The sequence below is a fragment of the Podarcis filfolensis genome (assembly GCF_964270895.1).
Source record: "Podarcis filfolensis genome assembly, chromosome: 14".
NCBI lineage: Eukaryota > Metazoa > Chordata > Lepidosauria > Squamata > Lacertidae > Podarcis > Podarcis filfolensis.
In genome coordinates this window covers 39,890,490-39,918,419 of record NC_139616.1, presented here as the reverse complement: position 1 = coordinate 39,918,419, position 27,930 = coordinate 39,890,490, and the positions used below count along the sequence as shown (strand labels likewise).

Here is a 27,930-nt window from a genome sequence, read left to right as displayed (position 1 = left end):
TGGATCCACAAAGGAATACTGCAGAAAACTTGTACTGCGGAACTTGTGGACAGTGTGAGATAAATATGCTATTAATATGAGGAACACTGTTGCCCTGAACTCTTCTCTTAGCCACAGTTATAACTTGCCTTTTCAGCCCTTTGTGAGACCCTTGACTCACGAACATCAGTCAAAGAAATATGCAGTCAAATGTTTTCTTTAACTGTTAATGACAGTAGGACCACCTACTGTTTCAATTATGAAACAGTTTTCCTAAACACAGCAAGCCTTGAAACAATTTTTTAGCTTTCATTCCACCTGGAGCAGTAGGGCCCATGACACTGGTTTCCACCTGCCTTCTTCCCCTACTTGAGCTGGTTACTAGGGCTTATGCACTGGATCCAGGATCATTGGGGAGGGGATCCTGGCTTCAGCTGAGTTGAGTGGAATCAGCCCCAGATCACCACAGGCTCTGTTGGGCCACTGAGTGAGATGGTCCTTAAAGCATCCTGGGCCTAAGTTGGGCATGCCTACATCTTGGGTTTACCCAACTCAGTCCTACTCAGAGTAGATCTGTTGAAAATAATGAACCTAAGTTAGTCACGCCCATTAACTTGAATGGTACCACTCTTGAGTTGGACTAGAAACTGGATGCAAACCATACATTATCAAGAGCCAATTCTTCTCCAGACGCCTCACACACTTCATCCAGCCTGAGTCAGCAGGCTTTGCTATTTCATCAAGCTGGTAGTAAACAAAGCTTGAAACAACAAATATATCTATTTGTAATCATGCAAGCAATAGCAATTCAAATCCATGGGCTTAATTTACACACACCTGAAGGAATTTCCGCTTTGGCACTTGGTGGACGCCATAGGAGAGCTTTCATCGTGCCATTTCTGGCCCCATCGAGCTGGTCTCTGAAGTTCTAAAAAGGCACAGTCAACATCTGAGAAAACCTTCTGCCACTTTGCCCCTGCCTACCAGCATGCTACGTGGTTCTTATTTTCAAAACCGCTTTTGGGATACCACAATGACAACAATTATGCAACCAGATTGCTGAGTGGAGCGCCTGGACACACAGGTCACACCTGTGCTGAGACAACTGCTCTGGTTGCCAGCCAGCTACCAGGTCATGTTCAAGGTCTTCTTGTTTACTTGGCCCTGTATAGACCTGTATGATCTGCACTCAACCCTATCACAGAGCAGCAACGCCGCTGCCCCCCCCCCCCCCGGCATTTTCAGCTTTCGTCCTTGTATTGTAGAATCATAGAAGCCAACTCCTAGGGACATGGTTTGTGGCACTGATGAAGGCAGTTTTCATCTTAAAATACCAAACAGTGTCATACCATTCTGGCAAGAGTGAGGGCAGTTGGCTTCGGAAATGGTAGCCTCTGTGGTCTACTCTTCTTCTGTGTTTCTAGCATTGTTAGGTCTCCTTCAGGCATCAACTGATTAGCCAAATGAATTCCTGAACGCTGCTTTAAGGATCCCACTAGTAAGGCACACTGAAAAACAGAAGGGATAGGAAAGGTTTAGACTTTCCCTGGAAAGCAAATGCAGTGGGGGGGGGAGGGAAGCCTTATCAGTTTCTATCAGGACTGAACTCAAAAGGAAATAGCTAATGTATTGCCTTCAGATGGGCAAAATGGGGGGGGGGTCCCATTCCACAACACTTGGAGAAATACAACAGAGAACCACACATACACATCCTCTTCTGATGTGCCTCATGCATCAATAAAAAATATTTCTTGTTCTCTCTTCTGATATGGCCTATGTTTTATTATTATTTTGATCACTGTCTCTTTGCATTTGTATTGGAACATTGAACATAGTTTGTTCTTGTTTCAATCTGGTTGTTAGCTGTCTTGTAGGGCCAAACCTGACAATGGAACGTAAGCTAGGAATTTAAAAAATCATCATCACTGTCACCATCAACATTAGATGTTGTTCCCAAGCCGTCAATTATCATCAACACAGAAGGATGTTGTCATTCCCAAGTCATCCATATCATCATTGTCCATGAACCTAAGAGGATGCAGTTCCTATGTCATTGCAAATTTGGAAATTCACCTTTCCATTTCACGTTTTATGGGTTTAACAATGGAACACCAGCCTACTCAGGCTTTCACCAAACTGATGGCCACCAATGTGGATAGATTTACAAGGGGATGAAACAGAGGCCACATCCACACCATACATTTAAAGCACTCTTATCCCAATTTAATAGTCATGCCTTCCCCCAAAAGGATCTTGGGAATGCAGTTTACTAAGGGTTATGAGCATTGTTAGAAGACCCCACCCCCATTACCACCCACCACCCAAATGTTACAGTTCCCTGGGAAGATTGCTAAACCATTCTGGGAAGTGTATCTCTGTGAGGAGAATAGAGGTCTTCTAACAACTCACAGTATCTTTAAGAAACCACAACTCCCAGGGTTCTCTGGGAGGGGGAAGCCATGACTATTAAAGTGGTATAAGCATCTGGTGAGGATATGGCCAAATTAATGGAAGATATTAATGGCTACTCATCATGACAACTATGTACTACCTTCAATATAGGAGGCAGTAGGCCCCCAAGTCCCAGTTGAGGGAACACAAGTGGGAGAGGTCTATTGCATTCATGTTGTGCTTCCCATAGATGTCTGGTTGGTCAATGTGGGTAACAGGATGCTGGACCAACTAGGGTTTGGTGTGGTCCAGAATAGGTCTTCTTAAGTTCTTAAATGTGAAGCAGATCCTGTACATGACTGAACAAATGCATCCCGTTCAACCTAACAAACACAGCACCCATTTCAGAAGAAGAGTATTTGAACGTATACCTTGTGAGAATAGTTGACAGCTTTTTCCATTTCAGATAGGATAATGCTGATATCATCACTTTCATAGATGCCTAACAGGAGGAGAGAAAAGAAGAGCAAAAAGGCCAGCAGAAGGCATGTCCTTAAACTCCCTAGCGTTTAATTTTTTTTAATAGATCAGTAAGCAACTGCAACATGGAGAAGCATATTGATCATTGATAGTCCCAGACCCATTTCTGTTGAAACATTGTAGGGTTGAGTTGTTGTTGTTGTTCGTTTCATTTCTATACCATCTTACATTTTTAAGAAAAAATAATCTCAAAGTGGCTTACAACCTACATTAAAACATCAAATAAAATAACCCAAAATAAAACTTTACTGAAGAAAGTTAAGTGTATGGTGGTTCATGGCAGGAGACGGCTGTGGAAGCTCAGTCTCAGTGACCTGGGTCTGCACTAAGAGACCGCCAAGAGGGTCTCTTGCCTCTTCAGCAGACTCAGCTTTTGTAACTGGAGCTGAATAAGGATGGGAGCGTGAGCAAGTAAAGGAAAAGGTTTTCTAAAAGTAAAAGGAGGTCTCAATAGGGTTGCAGAAGATTCCCAGTTCAAGTTCAAAACCACATGTACAGTTTGTGAGCAAGTAAAGAACTGCAACAACCTGCCCTTCACCCTAAGGTCTCAAGGTGGGTCACAACAATTTAATTGTAGTACCTCGGGTTAAGTACTTAATTCGTTCTGGAGGTCCATTCTTAAGCTGAAACTGTTCTTAACCTGAAGCACCACTTTAGCTGCTGCGCCGCCAGAGCACAATTTCTGTTCTCATCCTGAAGCAAAGTTCTTAATCTGAGGTACTATTTCTGGGTTAGCGGAGTCTGTAACCTGAAGCGTATGTAACCCGAGGTACCATTGTATCTGATAATATTTCTATATCACTTACATTAAAAGTAATCTCACAGCAGTTTACAATATACATTGAATATCAGTGTTACAGATAACTGGGCAGAAGGTACAGGGCTATCATTTCAGGAAAGCCCAAGTAAACAAGTTTTTACTAAATGCTGGGCTGGAAACACCCAACAGTCACTATCTTCTGAATAAAACTACACCATCTGTACTGCTGCAGGTTGCAGCTTTATCAGCAAGGTTTCCTCCATTGATCTTAGTGAAGGTAGTCAGCCTTTAGCATCCCAGACACTGGAGACCCTGAGAAATACACTGTGCGTCCCAGGGCTCCTTGGGCTGGGGATACATGCCATTTAAAACACAGCATTAAAAACAAATTGCAATCCTAAAAATGCATGTCACAAACAAACAAAACATCTGAACATCATATACCTGTTTCTCCAAACCAATGAAACCGACCATTGGCAGTCTGGGCGATTTCTTTACAAATTGCAGCCGTTTCATTCAGACTTGCATAGCGCGGTGGGATATCATCAAGGGAGAAACCGTCGACGCTGAACAGACAGACATGCAGCTTCAAGTCACAGCCGCCACTGACCTCAGCCAGGTAAGAACAGATGGCATGCTGGAAGGCAAGAATATAAGCCATCAGAACCACTTGGGAGTATTGTTTGATGACACTAACTCAACAATTTTAGCATTTGTATAGCGCTCGCAGTCATCACAGTCTGTAAGGCAAGGTGGGAATCCTTTTCCAAACTGGGGGCTGCATTTCCTCATCTGCGGCTTTCTGGAGGCTGATTGCCGTGAGAGGCAAGGTGGGCAGAGGAGCCAGAATGACTCTGTACAGTAGCCAACCTTCCAGCCAGGCAATAGCCAGTGGTTGACGCGGATGTGAGGGCGATCTGGCTGCGACATCTGTCACCCCATTGATCGCCAGGGTTGATTCGGCTGGCTAGGCGGGTGTCCTCTTCCTCCCTCACCGCTCCATGTGCGTCCCTCCCGAAGCTGTGCGTTCGGTGGAAGAGGACGACCATCCCAGATAGAAGGAGTGTACCGTTCTTCGGTCAAGGGTATACAGTGGTTGACGCACGCATCTCTCTATCCTGGCAAGTAGGAGGCATTGCACCACTCAAAGACGCATTCCCGCCAGGCAAAAAAGTATTGAAGGAATGCACAGAGAAGGGGCAGTGAGGGGCGTGGCCTGAGAAGAATTGCATAGTCTGCATACAGAAGCCTGGAGGTTGCAACTGGCCCCTGGGCCAAACTTAACATAGAGCACACAGCACAAGCCCTGTGAGACAGAACCACCTTAGAGTCAAGGGGGCCATCTCACCCACAGCATTGTGGGTGCCCAAGCACCCACAGCCGCCTGGAGTTGGCTCCTATGCTTAGAATGCATGCAGGAGAGAACACATGTTTGAATACATACAGGTGTCAAATGCATGTGCAAAGCTAGCATGCAATAGTTCTGACAATCTAACAAGCAACTCTGGGCAGATGGTAGGCTGGTTTGGGGATTTTACCCACCTTCTCTTGGTCGGGGACTCCAGTCGTAAGCAGGTAAATGCTTTGAGATTTATGCTTGTCTTTATCTTTAAAGTCTATCTCCACAGCTCTTCTAAGCGCAGTCATAAGATTTCTAGTGCCTTCACACTGAAGGGTCAGTACCCAGCTAGAAGAGGTGTTGAACAATTTTTTAATTTTATTTTTAAATGCCCAAGTATCATCAAAACACTAACTATGGCTTCCAAACAGTTTATGACTGCCATGCTGGCTCATGCTAACAATCCTAGGGCAAACTCAGGTAGGGATAAAAGAAAACATTGATTTCTGCTCCAGCCCACATTTGTCACACTGCTGTTTCCATTCAGCTGCAGTTCGGCTTCTGAGGGAAATGATGCTATATGTCACAGATATTGACATAATTAATTATGTAATTATTATGCAATTCCACACCGTTCATTTCAACGCAAAGGAAACACAATGCAAATGGTGGGAAAAGTCATTGATTATGTATCGTTTGCAGAATACAAACCACAGAAGGAAATACCAATCGTATTTGCTGCGTTGGTTTCCCTCCCTGACATGGTAGAAATAAGCGTACATTGGCAATTTCTGCCCCCATTTGCATCAGAATTCTTCAACATACCTAGGCATGGGAAACCTGTGGCCCTCCAGATGTTGTTAAACTGCAGATCCCATCAGCACCAGCCAGAATGATGCATGGTCAGGGATGATGGGAGCTGAAGCTACACTTGTGGGAGACCACAAGTTGTGGGAGGCCACAAGTTCCCAAATCCTATCCTATAAACAGCTTCAGGTATAGCCTGAAAGCAGGGAAATAGGAAGATGGAGTAAATCCCACTTCCTGTTTTTGAGTGGTGGCAAGGGCAGACTTGTATGGGAGAGATGTGCAAACTGATTCTATTTCTGGGATAAGCACATCTCCCTTAAATGAGTCCCTTCTCTAGTTTTATACCAGCTGTGTAAAAATAAAGAGCTCAGCTCATTCATGACTCCCATTGGTCCACAACTAGGTAATCTGAAATGCATGTGAAAATTGGATTGAACAGAGATCACTAACCTAGGGGTTTTGCCAGTGAGGCTTCCCTTAAAAGGAGTTTTACTTACCTCCAGGCCCTTTGTAGGTTGTCTAGGTGTGAAGGAACCATTTCTGCCTGCCAGGCCTTAACATCATTTCCAAAACTGCAAGAAACACAGAGCAAATAACTAAACGCTGCTTCACAGCATATCAGCCTGCAACAGAAGATGCTTGAGCAGTTCAGGTTCCAAAAACAGTGGCAATTCTACACCTATCGACCTGGGAGTAAGTTGCATTGCACTCAGTGAGACTTACTTCTGAGTAGGCATGTATGGGATTGCCAAATGCTCATGGACAGACCTACCCCCAAGAAATGGTTGCAACCATTGCATGGCAGTTACTTACGCTATGATATTGAAGAAATCCTTGCTTGACATCTGCTCCTCGAGTAAAAGTCGCAGGGAATGTTGGATATGAATGATGTACATGGCATTTGTTTTGGAGACATCAATAAGAATGACAATCCTGTATGAGAGACCACCAGCATCAGAGACACAACTTTTAGATCAACGTTTCCCCATTTTTATTGTCTAGAAATTTTGAAGGGAAACTATACTGGCGTCAAAGGCTTTTGGTGGGGGGGGGTCATAGCTCAATAGTGCAATTTCTTGAAGATGGGAGTGGAATTGTGCTCAAGGTAGGGAGACCCTTAATTAAGACTAACTTTTCTGATCCCTAACCATTTTAGGCAATTTGTGCCCTGCTTCCAGTTGCCTTTTTAAAAAAAAAGCAGCTAAGGAGACAGAGCTTTTAAAAACGCAGATCCTGAACATGCATACTCACCAAATGCATGGAAGCATCCATATTTCAAGATAGGGATTGGGAACCTGTGACCCTCTAGATGCTGTTGGACTACAGTTCCCATAAGCCCTGGTGCCATTCTATTGGCTATACTGGGACATTAGAGTGAAGGGCAGGCAATAAATTTATAAATAATATCTGTTTTTCATTCTTTCTTGTACACTGTCATGTGTAGGGTGGCGTGGAAATGTTCAGAATACATCTCTCTCTCTCTCTCTCTCTCTCTCTCTCTCTCTCTCTCTCACACACACACACACACACACACACACGGGGCAAATTAGGGCATCATTTTACAAAACTGGATGCGGATAAGCAAAACACTGATACCTCTTCTCACAAACAGTTCCCCAAATTCTTCTACTAGCTGTGGAGAGCCAGTCTACCCGTCTCTCATACATCCTCACCAGTCTGCCAAGCCGTTTCTGTAGATGCAATTCAAAACATAGTTGATGAGAACGGTTACTTGCACATTTCAGACAACTGCTTCAGCAACTGTTCCATTCTTTGAGTACGTTCTTGGCTTCCACTATATTTCTCACCACAGTTCATGGGCAACATACACCTTTTCCCCCCTCCATTCTTAACTGCCTCAAATAAATTAAAAACTCCCAAAACCAAAATGTAATTAAGATAAGACTTCACTCCAAGCATGATGCCTTGATAATAACTGCTTTCCTTTTCTTTGGATGCCTCTTCCTATAGCCGTCTTGGTGTGTCTTCTGATTCTGTGGTCACTTCCTGACAATCTGCTTACTGAGAGTTCACAGGAACATAGGAAGCTGTCTTATACCAAGCCAGGCCATTGGTCGATCTTGCTCAGTATTGCCTCCATTGATTGGCAGCAGCTCTCCATGGTTTCACAAAGGAGACATTCCCAGTCCTGCCTGGAGATGTTAGGGAGTGGATCCTGGACCTTCTGCATGCAAGGCATGTCATCTGATGTTGAGTCTTACTCTATACTAGTGAGGAGAGTACTGAGCTAGATAGGCCAATGCAATATAAGGTAGCTCCCTACATTCATCTTTAACCTGTGCACAAACTTCACAGAGAGATTAGATGACAACAACTGTTTGTCAAGCCTTCATTCTGATTTGTTTGTGGGGAGATTAGATGACATGCGCATCTTAGTCAAAACTGCACACAAAAAGAGCAGTTGGCTTAGATTAAACTGGAATGCCATTAACTCTGGCCGTGGGGATTTATGTATAGGTCCTTCAGTCACCTGATAGTCATACAGTATGGGTGGATCAACGTGAATATTTTTAATCGTCCCATCATGCCATTCAAACTGGGTCATTGCTTTCTGAAACAAGGAGAGAGAGAGAGGCAGAGAGAGATAAAATTAATCATATGTTCTAGTAACAAGTCTGACAACCAAATCATCAATCTGGTGACAGTTTGCTTCAGGGTGGGCAAAGGATGGTACCTGACGGATGGCAACAGCCAACAGAGCATGGGTGGCTAACCTGTGACCCTCTACAGCTGTTGTTGGACTACAACGCCCTTCATCTCTGGGTTGTTGGCCATGTGGGGTAGGGGGTGCTGGACCACATGGCCTCCAGATTCTAATCTAAAACTCCTCTTTACTTACCTCGTGTAATGTGGACGATACCATTTTCCGAAGGACAGGCACAAATTCTTCTACAGGGGAGAAAGCATTGGGTGCCAAAACTTGATAAAGGCTTAATTTCCTGGCTGTAACAAACAAGGAACCAAAACGTAAATGAAAGGCCTGTTCAGATGGATCAAGCAGGCTTCATTTCACATAGAACCTTTTGGCCAGGGATGGGTAACCTCTGGTCCTGAGGCCAAATGCCTCTCTATTTGCCACTTGGAACTTCCCACAGCCCTCAGAGGCCTTCACAGCTTGAGTATTTTTGCCTGGCTGGGATGTGTCACTGAACTCTGGTCGTGCCTCTTTCTTGCTTGGATGGAAAGGGGCAGGTGAGTGTATACGGAAACTACTGTAGTCTACTGTATACGGAAACTAGTCTACTGTACTGTACCTTGCCCCACTAATTAATCCACGTGGAAACAGGCAGTGGCAACTAAAATCTCATCCCTGGGCTTCTCTCCAGGTCTTCTACTTAACATGGGGTACGATCAGGCTAAAGCATTCATTAAACAATGTGTAGTAGACATAGAGTGCCAATTAGATCCACCAGGTACCTTGCCTTATCTATGGCATATCTAACTAAAATCGAAGTCCCTAAACACTGAAGGGCTTTTACCCTGGCTCAATGTCATGCCCTTCCCTCGGTCATTATTGAAGGCCAATACAGGAAGATTGACTACCCGGAGAGACAATGCCCCTGTGACTTGGGACAAATAGAAATGGTAGAGCATGTCCTTCTCCAGTGCCTGTATTACAGAGACATTCATACTAGCCTGATTTCCCCATTACTTCATAAGTACCCAGGACAATTTTACATCTCCCTGCTGCTCTTGGATACTGATCCTGATGCAATGTATAGTGTTGCTACACAGCAGCACTCGAGATTCGTAGGATGACCTGTGCCACAAATCGGCTTTAATGAACATATCAGAGTGCTCGGTAAATGATAGTTAAAGCCTTTATATATCAACCTTTTGTGCTCCTCCACACCAGCCCAATGTTCCTGGCCTTTCTTTTGGATTCTTTTAGCTTCTTTTAAATTCCTATAGACTTTTACATTCACCTTGTGTTTTAATACCTTTTAGCTTTCTAAAGAGTTTTTTAGATTTTTAAATGCTGGTCTATGACTGTAATAAAGATTTGTTGTTGTTGTTGTGCCATCCATGTTTGCCTTTGGCTCCTCCCACCAGTGGCAAATGGACCTCAGAACGTTGCCCAGAAGGGAATACGATTCTCAGATTGAAGAGGGTTTCCCACACCCAACCCTTGCCCTTCCGGTCTACTTTACCTTTTAGTCCATTCGTTTTTAACCATTCAGCCGAGGTTTGGGCCAAAAAGCTTGGGATTTGTACTGCAAGAGGACACTCATGTTTTGGCGGCTTTGGCAGGGAGGTCTCAGAGGGAATCTTCAAACACTCCATGGAACCCTAAATAAAGATATTTAAAATCTCATCTACATTTCCATTTCGTCTCCTCCAAACACCCAAAAGCCTGGGAACATATTAATGGAACATTTAAAAAGGTATTCCAATCTACTTATCTCTTTCCTACATTGTTTTTCTTTTTTCTTTTTTTCTTTTTTTTTAAAGATATTTATTGAAATTTTACAGACAAAAGATAGTTACAGAATAAGAAAAGAAAAATAAAAACAATAAAAAGACAAAGAAAAATACAAAATACATGAAAAAATAAAAAACAAAAAACAATTAAAAACCGATCAATCTTTTCATATCTTATATTTCAGTTACTTGTTTCCTGACCTCCTCACACCTCCCTTTCTTGTATTCCAATTCACATTGTTAATTCAGCAAATCCTTTCCCTCTTTGTTTTTATCTTAATTCTATGTCTTAACATATTATAACTTTATATTTTCATCTAATTATCAGTCCATTTTTACATATTCTTTTTAACCTTGTTGCTAAAGCCACTTCATTTCAATCCAGCATCATTTTAGCATTCATTAATTTTACAATGTTTCTGCAAATAGTCTTTAAACTTCTTCCAATCTTCTTCCACCAACTCTTCTCCCTGGTCTCGGATTCTGCCAGTCATTTCCGCCAGTTCCATATAATCTATCCCTTTCATCTGCCATTCTTCCAAGGTGGGTAGATCTTGTGTCTTCCAATACTTTGCGATGAGAATTCTTGCTGCTGTTGTTGCATACATAAAGAAAGTTCTGTCCTTCTTTGGCACCAATTGGCCGACCATGCCCAGGAGAAAGGCCCCTGGTTTCTTCAAGAAGGTATATTTAAATACCTTTTTCATTTCATTATAAATCATCTCCCAGAAAGCCTTAATCCTTGGGCACGTCCACCAAAGGTGAAAGAATGTACCTTCATTTTCTTTACATTTCCAACACTTATTATCGGGCAAATGATATATTTTTGCAAGCTTGACTGGTGTCATGTACCACCTGTATATCATTTTCATAATATTCTCTCTTAAGGCATTACATGCTGTGAATTTCATACCTGTGGTCCACAACTGTTGCCAGTCAGCAAACATTATGTTATGTCCAACATCTTGTGCCCATTTTATCATAGCAGATTTAACCGTTTCATCCTGAGTGTTCCATCTCAACAGCAAGTTATACATTCTTGATAATATCTTAGTTTTGGGATCTAACAGTTCTGTTTCCAATTTTGATTTTTCCACCTGGAAACCAGTTTTTTTGTCCAAGTTGTAGACCTGCCTTATTTGATAATAATGAAGCCAATCTCGCACTTTATCTTTTAGTTTCTCAAAACTCTGCAATTTCAGTTTGTCACCCTCCTGTTCCAAAATCTCCCAATATTTTGGCCATTTGGCCTCCACATTAAGCTTTTTCTGAGCCTTCGCTTCCATCGGTGATAGCCACCTTGGGGTTTTATTTTCAAATAAATCTTTATATCTTGTCCAGACATTAAACAATGCTCTTCTGACAATATGGTTTTTAAATGTTCTGTGTGTGCTTTAACCTTGTCATACCACAGATATGCATGCCACCCAAAAACGTTATTGAAACCTTCTAAATCCAAAATGTCTGTGTTCTCAAGAAGCAGCCATTCTTTCCTACATTGTTTTTCTATTGTCCACTCCCTAAGATCAAGGGTAGACAACACAGTGCTTTCCAGATATTGCAGAAATATAGTCCCAATAAAGAACCACACTCATTAAAAATATGTAGCATTGATTAAAATATCCATATTCAGGGGCAATATGCCTTTTGGTTATTGCAAGTCGCTGGGCCACAACAGCAGAAAAGGGCTATTGTGTTTAGGTGTTCTGGGGGTGACAGGCTGGCTTCTGTAAGCCGATGGATGCTGACCTAGACATGCCTTTGGTCTGATACTGCAGGGTTCTTATGTTCTTAGGCACTGGCATAATTTCCAAAGTTGCACCCCAGCATCTCTCATTGTTAAAAAAAAGATTAAGCCACAATACATACAGCAAACACATCAAGGCTTTCCTTTTTTATATGTAAAAAAAAGTGCAGACCACTTGTTCTCAACTGTGTGGAATATTTTTAAAAGGCACCAACAACCTCGCCTCGGCCTCTCAAAATCCCAAGCTGACACCTTCCACAAAACTTTGAAACAAAAGAACTTTTTAAAAAGGCTTAAAAAATATAGGTAAAAGAAAGGTTATATTGTGAGGCTGAGGACAGAGACTGTCTTATCACTGACAATCGTAAGCCGCCATTCATGAAACTTTTTTGGCTGAAGCGAGAGATATGACTGCTGTTTTTAAGATAATAAAATAAAAAGAGTAAAGAGCTCTAATTTGACTCAGGACTCACCAGAACTATTTACATAATGGTATCGCTACAATACGTTTTTCTGTGGCTGAACACTAATTAGATGCCCAGCAGCTTTTTTAGATCTACTGGTCTTTTAAAATAAAACAGCCAATTAAATGAGATCAGGTACTTACTTGTTTCATTACGTTAAAAAGTGTGTCACCCATCCTCCCCTGGTAGATTTCACTTATGATATTGAGCAACTCCTTGGCCTTTTGGCGTTCAAGAAGGATCAGTTGAATATCAGTGCTGTCACAATTCTGATCACGCAACAGAATTAAAAAGCCAATCAGATTTATTCTTCATTGCTTGCGGGTATACTGTCTTAGCGACCTTTTATTATTATTTATTTAAAGCATTTTTCTTTTCTTTTTTGTTGATACAACACTCTAGCAGTTAACAGACACAGGAAACTCTGACTAAGAGGTTAATTTTAAAATGGCAACATATAAAGTGACAAATGCTAAAATAGACGCTAAAATTCTGCAAGCAGCAGCAGCTTCAAAATAAAGGTGGAGGAAACAATGAACCAAAAATGAATTACCGAAAGCCTGGCAGGCTTTAATGCAATGAATCCCCAATTATCTGGAAGAGGACCTCCTTCCTTATAGACAAACCCAGAGATTAAGATCAGTGGAAGAGGTCCTCTTAGAGATTGGGTGGGGATGGTGGCTCACGAAGTAGCCTCAGACTCCACAAAATGTATTTAGTTATACATTAAAGGTAAAGGTAAAGGGACCCCTGACCATTAGGTCCAGTCGTGGCCGACTCTGGGGTTGCGGTGCTCATCTCGCTTTACTGGCCGAGGGAGCCGGCGTACAGCTTCCGGGTCATGTTGCCAGCATGACTAAGAAGCTTCTGGCAAATGAGAGAAGCGCAAGGAAACGCCATTTGCCTTCCCGCCGGAGCGGTACCTATTTATCTACTTGCACTTTGATGTGCTTTCAAACTGCTAGGTTGGCAGGAGCAGGGACCCAGCAATGGGAGCTCACCCCGCCGCAGGGATTCAAACCGCCGACCTTCTGATCGGCAAGTCCTAGGCTCAGTGGTTTAACCCACAGCGCCACCCACAGCATCCTCAGTTATACATTAACACTTATTTATATAGCACCATCAATGTACTTGTCTCAACTGCTTTTCAAGCCATCCAAGTTGGTTGTCATCACCGCCCCCCATGGGAGCATCTGCTCACCTGGCACTCCGCACGGGTGGCCATTGCTGCGCGACATGTCTGTGGTGGGTTCAGGGAATATGCCATGTTCCAGAGCAGGTGGGGAAGCTGATGGTCACCTGGCGTTGCCCGCCTCCAGCCATGTTGGGCTCTCAGGTAAGAGCAGGCAGTGCCCGCTTAGCCAATCAGAGGCAAGGGCTTGGGGGCTGCAACCCCATGCCTATTTAAGGGGATAGCCAGGTACAGGCCACCCTCTTGGCACTCTTATGAGCTCATAAAGAAGTTTCCTGTCCACTTCTATAACCTTATGAGCAGGCTAGGCAATCACCAAGCGCTTTGCTAACAACGTTTTAAAATAGTGCAGTTGTCCAAGTGAGGAGTGACCTACCTCTCTCTTTGAGGAGTAACAGTGATAATGGCCTCCCACATCTTCTGCTATGTTTCTTACCACACCCTGCATAGATCACATCAAAGAAAATGGTTGAGCACAGAACTGCTGCATAAATCCCCATATTCACTAAACCTAGGGTTGCCATACGTCTGGACATAGCCGGTATTCGGCCCTCTTATACAGTGTCCGGGCGAAAAGCACTGAAATGTCTGGGAAATGGCAGCCCCCCCAAAAGCTCAACTAACAGACAATGAGAAGGGAGGGGGGTGTTTCTTTGTTGTTGCTTACCTAACTATGGCATCAAAAACAGCCCTGCACTTGTAGGCATAACCACATAACTAACAAAATGTGTAGCTGGGTCCTTAGTGTGCTTCAGTAAGAATCAAGTAGTGAAATATTTTTACCAAGCACAAAGAAGGAAAATAGAAAGTTGTCTTATACTGGATGAAATTTGCCACCTAGCTCAGTCTTGTCTCCAGGGTAGGGATGGGCAAATCTATGCAATTTTGCCCAAGAGACACATTTTTGCAAAGCAATTTCCCCTTATGCAATGGTTCTTTAACACAATATCCACCAATAAGTGCATTTTCTAGCACACTAGTATATGCATTTTTGTACACATTTCTTGGTTGAAGAAATTGCATTGAATGGTGCTTTGATTTGCATATTGCTTTGGGAAGTGTGAATTAAGGAGGTTGGCCTATAAAAATGAACTGACTCGAATTTCTCCCTCTTCCCTCCTTCACAGCTGGAGAGCTTCTACCATGCCAGCTGTGCTTCCCTGATCCTTTTAAGTAGAAACAAACCGACCAGAGGCTGAACCTGAGACCGTCTTGACTCAAAGCATACGCATTGCCCTAGAGCTATGCTACCCTCCCCAGACAAACTTACAGGAGGAACTTGATTGCTACAGTCATATGTGACAGTGTGGACCAACAGCTTTCTCCCCACGGTACATTCCTGGATATACTCAGACAATATTTCCAAGGCTTGATCTGGGCTGGTTTGGGAAGGGTGGGGGGAGGAAAAACACACACATGAATATCAAACACAGGATGGATCCCTGCAAAAGGATGAAGAACCTGTGGCCCTCCAGATACAGATACTGCTACAATTCACATCATCACCCCTGAGAACATTGGCCATGTTGGCTGGGGCTCACGGAAGCTGCATACACACTAAACCAGGCACCCCCAAACTCGGCCCTCCAGATGTTTTGGGACTACAATTCCCATCATCCCTGACCACTGGTCCTGTTAGCTGGGGATGACGGGAGTTGTAGATCCAAAACACCTGGAGGGCTGAGTTTCAGCATGCCTACACTAAAAATTTAAAGCTCCCCCGCAAAGGATTCTGGGACCTGTAATTTGAGTGCCTCTCTGTGGAGGAAGTAACTCTGTGAGGAATAAATGACAGTTCCCAAGATTCTTGGGGATGTGCAGATATATGCTGTAAAACAGGGGTCAGCAAACTTTTTCAGCAGGGGGCTGGTCCACTGTCCCTCAGACCTTGTGGGGGGCTGGACTATATTTTTTTTGGGGGGATGTAAAAACATTCTACTCATGTAAAAACACCAGGCAGGCCCCACAAATAACCCAGAGATGCATTTTAAATAAAAGGACACATTCTCATGTGAAAACACGCTGATTCCTGGTCCGTCCGTGGGCCGGATTTAGAAGGCGATTGGGCTGGATCTGACCCCCGGGCCTTAGTTTGCCTACCCATGCTATAAAAGGTAAAAAGGTACTTTTAAGCTTTAGGTGTATGGCATGTATGAATCCAGAGTCCATCAACAGCTGGAGAACCATATTCTCTATCCTAGTCCTGCAATATTTGGGGCTTTTAGACTTAAGAAGAAGAAGAGGAGGAGAGTGGGAAAAGTGATAAACTTGTGCATGATGTTGGGGACAGTGTAAAGATAGACATGTTCCTCCCTTACTTATACTAGAACTGAGTATAGGAATTTAAATAATACAGGTGAAAAAGCAAAGTGGTGCTAAGGAAATTGCCCCACCAGAGCAAGCATTTCTGCCTGATGGAATGATCTTCCCTCCCCACCCACCCCTGAAATGAATGCAATGAATTCATTCATTTCAATGGGTCTACTCTGAACAGGACTCACATTGGATACAGCCTAAAAGACAGTGTCTTGCCATGTATTCAGACAGATGACCTACCAGCTTCCTACCACAATCACCAGTGAATTCAGTTCTTTTACTGTAAGGGCTTTCTTCAATGCTTTGAGCAAATTGCAGCCGCCGCTGGTTTTGAGGTTTAGCACCCATTGCCTTGCTTCATCTAAACTAAGGGGGAGAAAACAATCATTTGAAAGTGGAATCCATTGTACATCAATTAGATACTAGCAAAAGAGGTATGATAGGCAGGCAAGATGAAATAAATGGAAGGTAAGACTGTAGTACTGTCACAAACCAAATATTGGGACCTGCGGGTATAGGGAAGTATACAAATTTAATAAATAACAAAAACAACAATAATTGGGAGGCATCGCTGTGGAAAATAAACTATGCTGGACTGTCAAGAGAAGAGGTTCTTCCTGGTGCCATCCCCCCCCCCCGATATTGATGTTAGGTTTCTGTTATGCCACTGTGCAGTTCTTGGAGTCACAAGACTCTGTTGACATTCCAGACTGTTGGAAGTCTCACGGGAGACGGATGTTGGTGTTACTGGTTTCCTGTTTCTCTATTCTGTTGTTTTCTGTCTCTCACAGAGAGCAGACGCATATTATTTTCTGTCTTGCATAGTTAGAAATAAAGTAGCAATGTAGCACATATTTCTGGCTCCTTCTGCTGCTGTCTGGGTACTCTGCGCAATGGAGAGCATGCCTGAAGTCTCATTCAAAGGCTTAGGTTGTTAATCACTGTCGGAGGAGAGCCTGGATGGATTCCGAAGATACGGCCAGAGGAGTAGCCACTACAGCTTGGTCGAGCTGTTCCTGCTCTCCCTGACTTATTTGTTGAAACTGCCCTTCACCTTTGGGCTCGAGTATGGATGCATTTGCCTTATAGTCTTTCCGTCATATGTTGAGATGCTGTTGCCTTACATTTTGTAAGTTGCCTTTTTTACTCTAATTCTGTATTTGTGTGTGAACCTTTGTGAACCACTGGCATCTGAGGGGCAGTGGGGGGTTGCGTGGCACTGGGTACCATTTGGGGAAAGGGTGCCATCACGGCCGCCCTCCCAGGATGCGCGTCACACGCCGCACAACCTCGGGACACGTGCCATGCCCCCGCGGGCGATGCGCCACACCCCCAGGGTGCACATCACGCCCCCAGGATGCGCACCAGCCACGCCCATGCCTGTTCGGGGGCTGCAGCATGTTGCTCCGCCACTGTTGTGAATGACCACCTCAGAGGCCTTTCTGGCTAAAAGGCAGCATAGAAATAAACTCTAATAATAACAGTGTTGGTCTTTGAAAGGCCTTTCAACTAGGAAGGACAAAACTCTCCCCCCTCCCAACATAAACTTATGAAATTTTCAGCCACAAAGAATGTTGCTGACCAATGGTCTGTACGGCTTGAAAGTGGAATTAGAAAAATTCATGGAAGTGATGTCTTCTCTAAATCTGTCACCACAGTTAAGTGGAACCTTCATGTCATGTAGCTCAGTGGCAGAGGATATCTGCTTTGTGTGCAGAAGATTCCAGGTTCTATTCCTTGCTAAATATAATTGTTTAATTGTACACTGAAATGGAGAATGCCAGTATGCATGTTGCTGAAAGGGTTGGAAAATTTCACTGAAGGATACTTAGGTTGCTGATCCCTGGTTTAACCTTAGAACAGGTGGTTGAGGTATTCAATTGCAAATCTCCATTTTGAAAGGGAGTTGCCTTTACCTTTTCCCAGGCACAGTGAGAGGAAAGATGTGATAATGAAGCCTCTCCAAGAGCTGCATAGCCTTAGGCTGGATGCAGCCTAATGTAAGCTATGAGAGAGACAGAGTTTTGATTTTTGCTCTGATCGTAATTATGCTATCTAAGAAGAAGAATCTATGTTTGGACAAGTATATGCTCTATACAACTTTATCGCTGTATCATTGATGTTTTTGTACCTGTTTTGAAGAAGTTCTGGTTAGTAGAGCTTTGAATCATAATTATGGGTCTGGAGAACTTTTATTTCAAAAGGAGTCAGCTTTTATGCATCCAATTGCTTCATGCTGCACCATATTAATATTTGCAATATCCCTGGCAGTTAGTGGAGATAGCTTTAGAAGAGGATTAGACAAATGCATGGAGGGTAAAAGGCTATTAATGGCTATGAGCCACAATGTTCTCCCTCCACTGCTCTTGAATGCCAATTGCTGGGTATCATAAATGGGGAGAGTGTGCTGTTGTACGCAGGCTTCCTATAGGCATCTGGTGCAAGATGCAGTGGCGTAGCATGGGTTGTCAGAACCCGGGGCAAGGCAAGTAATTTGCACCCCTAACCCGTGGATTTGCGCCCCCTAACCCCCAGATGTTGCGGCCGGCCCCCCCTGCACCCCCCACGCTACGCCACTGGCAAGATGCTAGACTAGATGGGCCTCTGGCAGCATCTAATAGGGCTCTTTTTATATTCCTACTAAAGGAACCCAGAGTGGCATACAGCACAATCATAAACCCATACAGTATAAGAAGAACAACTAGCAACCATTATCTGAAAAAAACCAGTATATAATATAACCAAGACCAACACACACACACACAAATACTTTAGAGCCAAGCAACTCACTTACACCTTCTCGTCGATAAATCTTGGCTTCTCCCAAAGTAATGAAATATTGGTACCAAATGAAAGGAAGTATAACTTCTTCATGTAAAGCAGCTGCTCATCTATTACAGACTTAAGCAGAAAACAAAAGGCAGCAATTAGATGCTTGCCAAGGTATATAGCAAGCCTAAATCAAGCTCTACACCAAGCTGAGTGTTGAAGTTGTCTTATTTCTTTTCCTACATTCATATCCTGTCATCATAGAACCCAAGAGAACACCCATGTGGCTCTGAAATGGTCACCCACCCAGACACAGACCAAACAGACTTTCACATCTTCAGGCCATAGTGCCTTCCAGATGTTCCAGGTTACAAGTCCATCAACCCCAGCCAGCACTTGGGCCGATGGAATTTTTAAGCCAAAACATCTGGAGAGCACCAGGTTGGTGAAGACCATACCCTGGCACTAGCATATTTTGTTTATGACATCTCCATACACTGAAAATGAGTAAAACCTATGAACAGTGACCAATGCCAATCCCTTTTTCCTCTCCTCCCTCTGCTAGCTTTTTAGCTCTGCTTTAGTTTGCCCTTTTTGTTTTTATGGTTGCATTTGATATAAAAAGAAAAAGTCAAGAAAAATGTTAGTACTTGAAACCAAAAAGATTATCAGGGATGCCCCCTGAAGAAGACTTTGAATTCTTAACTCCAACCCTTCTTCCCCACAGATCAGCTTGTCATGTTGTCATTTTCTAGTTGGGAAAATAAAAAAATTCAACCCCATCTTGGTGTTAAGCCTGAATGAAATTAATCTCTGTCTACTCCCAAACACAACAGCTACAGTTGCTGAACAGAATTTTGTATCTTAGAAGAAGTTGCCTGCTGCCTGACAACAAGAAATGAACTAATAAATATATCAACTGAAGACTGGAAATACTGAATGAGAAGCGACTGAAAATTAAACATACTGCAGTCGAGAAGTTCGTTAGCGAAGCCATACAAAACTACAACCAGAAAATAAGAAAGATGCTAAATTTAAATTCATGTTAAATTTGTCTGATCATGATTGTGAAACTTTTTGTTTGTTTGTTTTACTATAGGAGTTATATAGATTGAGTTCACTCTCACCAAGAATTAAGTGTCTCGCCTCTCAAAAAATTCACCACCACCCATTTCAATTCCCAAGGGAAAGAAATTGCCAGAAAGGAAATGTGGCAGTTGGTTAAATAATTATATGCAACTGCAGCATATAGACACCACCTGTCCATTGATAGAGCAAGGTAGCTCACATTATCTAAATCCAGTGAGGCATGATATAAAAAGGCTGGTACTCAGGGCTATATCCAGTGTTTGTCCTACTTAAGTATAGGCCTTTCAAAATTAATTGTCATGACTAGTTTGGGTTGATTAATTTGAATAATTATATAAAACTAAGTTCTCCTCATCCATTAGGATTAATGAACATAAGTTAGCAATGTCCATTTATTTCAATGGGTCTACTAAAGCTCATTTGAATGCAGTACGACCATATATTTCCCTACTCAGGCCTCAAAGATACAGGCTGATAAAAATGTGAAGGAAATTAGACGAAAAGGCAGTGACTTGCCCAAGGCTTCCTACAGAGCATCATAGCCAATCAAACCTACATTTCGCCAGCCCAAAATGCTACCCACAAGTACATCATCATCTCTGATATTAAGAGTGAGCGAGTGCTTCAATAACATTTACCAGAAGATCTCTTTGGAAATCCTGCAGTCTCGGTCCACAGCTTACATCTGATGTGTCAATCAGAACTCCAACTTTATCCCCACGGATCATACCAAATATCTGGTAGGGGGAGAAAAAACAAAACAAAAGGAAGGGGTGGCTCCCAGTGGTCCAGCGCCAGGAGTGAACCAACAGAGTGCAACCTGTTCCCAAAGGAAGGATGCTCCCATTGGGATAGTGCATTTTTGGGATCACATGGGTTGAGGGTTCACACACAAGGGGTTCCCAAACACACATGTCTATTAGACTCCATGTTAAGAGGGTACTGTTTTGAAGGGAAATATAATAAGAATGGAAACCATTAACAGTTTTTAGGAGAGAGGAAAATGCTCAAAAGACTTTGAGACTGCGAGAAGCCATGTTACAGGGAACCAGGCAGAGGGCCTTCTCGGTAGTGGCGCCTGCCCTGTGGAACGCCCTCCCACCAGATGTCAAAGAGAAAAACAACTACCAGGCTTTTAGACAGCTGAAGGCAGCCCTTTTTAGGGAAACTTTTAATGTTTAATAGATTATTGTATTTTAATATTCCATTGGAAGTCATCCAGAGTGGGAAACCCAGCCAGATGGGCGGGGTATAAATAAATTATTATTATTATTATTATTATTATTATTCCAATGATGTACAAATGCCTCTAGTCAAGCAGGTGCAAAGTTGTCAAGATCCAGGCTGAAATCCCAAATCGTGCTCTTCTTTTGCTTTGCATTTCCTCTTGGCTGAAGCTGCAGAGACCAAAATGATCTACAGGAGCTGCTGCTGCTGCTGCTCCCTGCCCCTTGCTGGTCAGACTACAAATTTGCTAGTGCCACTTGCCACAACTTCATTTTTGTGATGCATAAACAGTGTCCTTTAGGTTAGGGGTATGGGACCTGTTCCCCATCAGATATTGCCAGTTCTTCTCTTCCTTCATCCATGACCATTGGCCATGTTGTCGGAGGCTGATGGGAGTTGGAGTCCAGCATGGCCTGTGGTCATGGACGATGGGAGGTAGAGATCAGCAATAGCTGGAGAGCCACAAGACCCTCACCCCAGTTTTAAGTGAACAAATTGTGCACAGTACCTTCCTGCTATCCTGTAGCAGCCACTCAATGCGTCTGTCATAGAGAGCAATAGTTCTGTAGTTGGGTGGGTGGGTGGGAAACAGAAGAAATGAAGTTAGTGCAATAAAAATTATAAGATATTGCAATGGTGTTAAGAGATGAAGTTCCGCCTTTCTTATTCTAAATTCAAGTGGGAGAACATAAGATAGGGTTACCAGATGTCCCCAGTTCCCAGGGACAGTCCTCGGCTTTGCAAATCTGTCCCCAGACAAATTCCGTCCCCGGAATGTCCCCAGATTTGCAAATCTGTCCCCGGGAAACGTGGCAGCGGCAGCCTCAGCAGCCCGGAGCCAGCCTGGTAGCGCAGTTGGCTCTGGCTGGCTGCGGGCTGCTGACTGCCGCTACCGCCGCCACTGCCGAAGGGGAACCGGGGATGTCTAGCAGTATAGATCTCCTGCCCCCTTCCCCCTTTGTTTTGACTGATGGGGGAGGCTCAGTTGTGGGCGGGTGGCTGTTGCCCAGGAGGGGCACAAGGTGCACGGTTTCTCTGCAGAGCAAGGTGCAAAGCCCTTCTTTCACACCCTGTGAAACATAAATACACCGTTTTCTAAAAAACTGGGCAACGGCGCACCGTGCACCCATTACTCCCAAACATCCAATCTCCTGCCTTCCCCCTTTGTTTTGACAGATCAGGGGAGGCTTGGGAGCCACAGGCGGGCAGCCATTGCCCAGTTATTTAATAAACTCTGCACATTTATGTTTCAAAGGGTGCGAAAGAAGGGCTTTGCACCTTTATACAATATGCATGCGTGCCTGAGCCCAGGGTCTTTTGCCTCACCATCCCCACTACTGACTCCCTGTTGCTACTCAGCTTCAAAAAAAAAAGTGTCCCCGGATTCATTGAAAAAAATATGGTAACCATAACATAAGAGGTTGTAGCTTCTTCACTGGTGGCACTAGTGGAATGCCCTCCCTTGCTGAAATGTGAGAGGCTGTATCCATATTGGCGTTCCATCAGTTCCTGCACACACACAGAGGAAACATGGGAACGTGGGTAAGCTGCGCTGTATCAGGTCAGACTGCCAGGTCCATATAGCTCAGTATTGTCTATAATGACTAGCAGCAACTCTCCAGTGTTTCAGACAAGTCATCCCCAGCCCTTCCTGGAGAGGCTGGGGATTGAACCTGCAACCTTTCCCATGCAAGGCAGATGCTCTGTCACTGAGCTACAGCCCTTCCCCAGCTGCAATGCTTCCCCTGAACTTGAACTTCCTGACCTAATTTTTCGAATTGTATTTTAACCGTTTTAATAGTGACGCTTTCTAACTGGCTTGCCTTAGCGTATATTTTAGGTACAGGTGTTTTCAAATGCTCTGACTGGTTTGTTTTATTGTGCGATCTTATTCTATTTGGGTTTTATAAATTGATTCTGTACTTCTAAATCAGCCAGGCTGGCTACACACCAAACCTTTAAAGCATATTCAAAACACTTCCTTTCTTTCAAAGGAAACTGTGGTTTCTCCCTCACAGAGTTACAATTCCCAGCAAGCCTTAACAAACTATAGTGCACAGAATTCTTTCCCAGAAACCTTCTTTTGTATGCACTGTTGAGATTTCATTTCCCTCCCACCTTTCCTGTTATCTGGTTTCTTTAGTTGTCCATCTAGCCCAATATTGTCAATTGCAACAGCTCTCACATTGTTTTCAATTGTGACCCAAGACCAGAGGCCATATTATTAACTTTCTTTTTTAAAAAACCCCCACAGTTGGCTAGCAAAAAAGCTGCTTAATTAATTAAAGACACCAGCCCTCCACAAAAGGGATCAGCAGTGTATGCGCTTGCATTTTAATTAATGGCTATTTGGGAATAAAGCATAATAAAATGAATAGAGAGGCAGAGGGGTCAGCTGCAAAAGCAAGACAGGTCATCTCGCTCAATTTACTCACTGAGGATAAATTTAATCCCACCTTGGCAGGGTCACTGTTTGAAAATAAAGATATATTGACACCAAAAGAAAGATAGAACTTAGTAAAATGTTTTAGAGATCAGGGCCGTTCTGTTTTCATCCTTGCAAATAATAATTTTACAACCATTTCTAGGATGGTTGGAAAAAACTCAGCATTCTTTCATGAGCCCTAGAAGGTTGTCAAGACTGGGCTTGAGTTGGCAGGCTCTGATGGAAGAGGAGGAGGAGGAAGAAGAAGAAGAAACAGGGCTGAATTGTGAGAGTCTAAGGTAGGAGGACAGGGTTAATGCCCTTTCCACCTTGACTTCAGTCACTTCAGGGATGCTGGCTCTCCCCTCTGACCTTCCTGAGGAGTGGGAAGCCTCAATGAAGGATCAGGAGGACTCTGATCAGCCAGTGAGGGAGACCAAATAGGAGGCAGCAGTGAGTGATCAGGAGTCTGTGCAGGAGAGTGCAGTCTTGTCACCTAGAACTGCCACTGCAGATGAGAGCGGACTCGCCTACACTAAAAGAGTGCACACTTACAATCCTGATATTCTCTTAAGGCACGAGTGACTCAAGAATGAGTGCGCTATGCCTTGTCTGTAAAAGCTTGGCAGGAGGGGGGGGAGAGATTTGTTGGGACATCTTTGATGCTTCTGCCCAGTTCTGAACTTCTTGCCCAGGTCCTGAACTCCTGGATCATGACTCTCGAGCACAGTATCTGCTGCTGAGCCTGTACCATTACTTGCCTAAATAAATATCTATTTCTTAATTCCAGTTAACAGCTTCTGTCTGCATGCGCTGGGTGGGAGCCAGGACTCATTCACCAGAAACTAGTCTGAAACGAGCTTTTTGTTTTATTCAAAGCTAACTGCGGCCCTCAAAGTTTCTAGCCACAGGAATTCAACAGCATACTGATTCTGATCATGGAGGGAGAGCCTAGGTATCGTGGCTAGTAGCCACTGATTTCTAATCCTCTTTTTAAAGCCATCCAAGTTAAGACCATCACTGCCTCTCGTGGAAGCTCAGAGAACAACAGCACGTTCCCCTTGCTCAGAGAAAGGTGTGTAAAGGGGAAGGAAACTGGATCAGACTCCTTGCCCATTTAATCTCGTGTTCTCTGCTCTGAATGGGCACCAGCTCTCTGGGTTCTCAGTCAGAGAATGCCTTTCCTGCTATCTGATTCTTTTATCTGGAAATGCCTGGGAATTGGAGCTGGGACCTTCTGCCAGGAGCAGATTTAGGGGAGAACTGTTGAGAATTTCCATTCCACCTTAAGGAGCAGACGTGTGGAACTGTTGCGGGTCACATGTCTGTTTACATTCCAGCACAGCTTGCTGGGAACTTCTGTTGTGTGTATTGCTTTGGTTTTTCCCCGGTCCCTCTGAGAAGACGAAGAGAGAGAGACGACATGTTTCCTTGTCCTGATTTATTATTAATAAATCTGTAGTTGTAGTATGCTTTCACAAGCCTCACGCCTATTCTGTGTGCACAGTTTGATCTGCTGATAGTGTGCCCTGGCTTTGAAGCCCGGGTTGCTGATTTACATTGGAACAGAGGCCGATGGGTCTTCGCAGCGGGACGGCTGGAAGGAGACGGCCCAGCTGGGGCTAGCCAGCTGGCCTTGCAGCCCTCTGCATGTTGACAATAACAACTGGTTTGGTTGCACTGGGCACAGAGCCTTGAGGTGCTGCAACAATGATTCTGAATGGAAGGCGAGAGGGGGAGGGGGCTGAATTTCAGCATTGCACATTGCATAGGTAAAATTTGAGGCCTCAAGGTCTGCCACTGCTTCTACATTCCAGTCGGAGAAGTTAGCACTATCCCAATATGGATGTTGCATGGTATGGAAGGTTATGTCGATTTCATCTCTCTGTTCCTCATTTTTCCTATCTTAAATTCAGTTCTCCACATTTTCTGCAGCAATTTGCATTTTTTAAAAAATACACTACACACAATATTGAGTTTTTATGTACATTTCCCCATAATGTTGTTTGATTGGAGAACCACATTGCAAAATCTGGATAAATGTGAATCTCACAGAATGGCTGTGTTTAGGTTCTCATATTGTTTTGGAAAACGTGGATTTGATTGATTTGGCTTTAGATGCAAACTGAACTGGATTTCTCTCCCATTCCTAGATTTGACCATAAACAGATGCAGACCAGAGAGGGGACACGTTTCTGAGGATACTTACTTACGCAACTCAGATTCAAAATAGTTAACAGACTCCTTAGTAAATTCAATACTCTCTGTTGGATCATCTGGATTTCTAAAAAGGAAACATCGAAAGATGAATGAAAAGAGCAGACATGACCAGCTTGGAACAACATGACCTCATACTTACACCACAATGCTGCCCTTCTTCATTAGATCGTCAAATGAGAGTTGCAAGGGTTTTAAACCATAGACTTGAATCCACTCATCTGTGGACTTCAACCCAGCAAACAGCATTGCTGTATCCTTAAGTCTCTGTGGATCAAATGAAAAAAACGAGAGTCAAGAAAAAGCCATTCAGGGACGAAAAGTATGCACTTCAAGTTGTCAGAGCACATGGCTGTAGCAAGAATTTACTTTTGCACCACTTGTTTGTTACCCAGGTGAGGGATCACCTTTTAAATAAAAACAAGGAAGCAAGAGAATGACAGCAAGCCCAACAGATCCAGCAGGAACCCGGTTTATTAAAGACTTCACTTATTGCCTAAAAACACTGACAGGTGGGAGCAGTCAGTCCAACTCCCACCCTTCCTCTCAAAGGAGCCCAAGGCAGGAAACAGTAAGTGATTAAAAAATAAAACAATTCCAATACAGATTGGGAACGATCTCAATTTAAAAGATTTGTTGGAAGAGCAAGGTCTTTAGTAGACACCAAAAAGACAACAGAGATGGGACCTTTCTCATATTCCAGAAGAGGGTGTTTCAGTGGGTTGGTGCCACCACATGAAAGGCCCTGTTCCTATGTTATTTGCAACAGACCTCTACTGTTTCTACGATCCATGAAGAGCAGGAGATGAGTGCACATAAATACAGATATTGACTTACCATTAAATCCTGTGTCTGGTTGATATTGGTAACCAATAATCCATCATCAGAGACAGCTGCAGAAACATTCCACAAAGATGGGCTTCCTTTTTGTAAAGTGGCATTTGATGCTGAATTTACACTGGAAGGGGAAAGGGTTCTTATCAAGCAGCATTACAAAGTTAATCATTTCCTTTCTTTTCAGACATTATACACATCCGGCAATGTAATTGCTAAAGCATTCCACTTTAAGTCAAAACCACTTTAATGCAGTAAAGTGGGAAATCTGGAAAAATTTTCATGGGAGATCTTGCCTAGCCTCTTCGATGTATATTTAGTAAGCCTAAAGAGCTGTGCACATGTATATGTGTTTTGGAGGGATAGGCACCCTAAAAAACTTTGATTTCAGATTTGACTAGTACTGCATTGATTCAAAATACACAATACGACTTGCCTTCATTCATTATGCTGCTAATAAATTTTATGAAATGATGTGTTTCTAAAAGCGGACAGTTTTCCATGGAGAAATATAGCAGTACTGTAGCAAGTTTTCCACGATATGCAACTGCTTTAATAGAGATGTAAACAGATAGTGTGTGCTCACCATGCGAGAACACTATTTCTCGTACATAACAGGCAAGTGACAGATGGGTATTTTCACATGGTTTCTTCCTAGGAAAACTTGGGAAAGACTGTACTTTAAAAAGTGTGTGTGTTTATTTAATTTGTTTAATATATAAGCCATCCACCATTTAAAAAATACCATGGCAGTGTATTTAAACAGATATAACATTCAAAATATGAAGCTAAAAATGGTGAATACAGTGGTACCTTGGTTTAAGAACAGCTAAATTTATGAACAACTTGGATTAAGAATGCTGCAAACACGGAAGGAGGTGTTTTGGTTTGTGAACTTTGCCTTGGAATAAGAACATGTTCCACTTCCTGTTCAGTGTGTTCCATTTGTAAATTGAGTCCCCCGCTGCTATGGGAAGCATGCCTTGGTTTAAGAATGCTTTGGTTCTTCTGGAACGGATTAAGTTCATACACCAAGGTACCACTGTATGCATTAAATTCATATTTAATATCAACAGGAACAATATCCAACATTGCTACCCTGAAAAGGCCTGGTTGCACCTAGACTATTTCTGGTGGAACAGACAAAAAAGCACAAATCATGAGCACAAATCATCCCGTGCATGAGATAAGCCAACAGGTGCAAGGTCAGCCAAGCCATTGCTGTGACAACGGCCCATTGCTGTCTATATCAGTGAGTATGGCATGTCAGATCATTAGTCAGTCTGTGAGTCTGAGCTATGGATGGACTCCCTGCCTTCCACCCACTGTGCAAAGTTCTTATACCAAACCCTTGGTGATGAAATGAGATAGCTACAAAAGCAGCGGCT

General features: G+C 43.3%; 1 protein-coding gene across 5 annotated transcripts in view; it reads right to left on the bottom strand.

The window, feature by feature from the left end:
- Positions 1–27,930, bottom strand: part of VWA3A (von Willebrand factor A domain containing 3A) — a 46,528-nt gene that overhangs the window by 14,242 nt on the left and 4,356 nt on the right. For 3 of the 5 annotated variants that reach the window (XM_083584915.1, XM_083584916.1, XM_083584913.1), the window contains 21 exons: positions 26,546–26,666; positions 25,851–25,975; positions 25,701–25,775; positions 21,575–21,629; positions 20,478–20,576; positions 18,776–18,882; positions 16,222–16,347; positions 14,936–15,044; positions 14,042–14,107; positions 12,617–12,742; positions 9,992–10,130; positions 8,680–8,783; positions 8,311–8,391; positions 7,416–7,510; positions 6,633–6,752; positions 6,317–6,391; positions 5,213–5,357; positions 4,115–4,307; positions 2,802–2,872; positions 1,329–1,487; positions 817–907 (listed from right to left, as the gene is read on the bottom strand). In XM_083584915.1, coding sequence (XP_083441041.1) covers positions 817–907; positions 1,329–1,487; positions 2,802–2,872; positions 4,115–4,307; positions 5,213–5,357; positions 6,317–6,391; positions 6,633–6,752; positions 7,416–7,510; positions 8,311–8,391; positions 8,680–8,783; positions 9,992–10,130; positions 12,617–12,742; positions 14,042–14,107; positions 14,936–15,044; positions 16,222–16,347; positions 18,776–18,882; positions 20,478–20,576; positions 21,575–21,629; positions 25,701–25,775; positions 25,851–25,975; positions 26,546–26,666 — 2,282 coding nt within the window. The remainder of the gene's footprint in view (positions 1–816; positions 908–1,328; positions 1,488–2,801; positions 2,873–4,114; positions 4,308–5,212; positions 5,358–6,316; positions 6,392–6,632; positions 6,753–7,415; positions 7,511–8,310; positions 8,392–8,679; positions 8,784–9,991; positions 10,131–12,616; positions 12,743–14,041; positions 14,108–14,935; positions 15,045–16,221; positions 16,348–18,775; positions 18,883–20,477; positions 20,577–21,574; positions 21,630–25,700; positions 25,776–25,850; positions 25,976–26,545; positions 26,667–27,930) is intronic. The other 2 variants (XM_083584914.1, XM_083584912.1) reach the window with 2 other exon arrangements.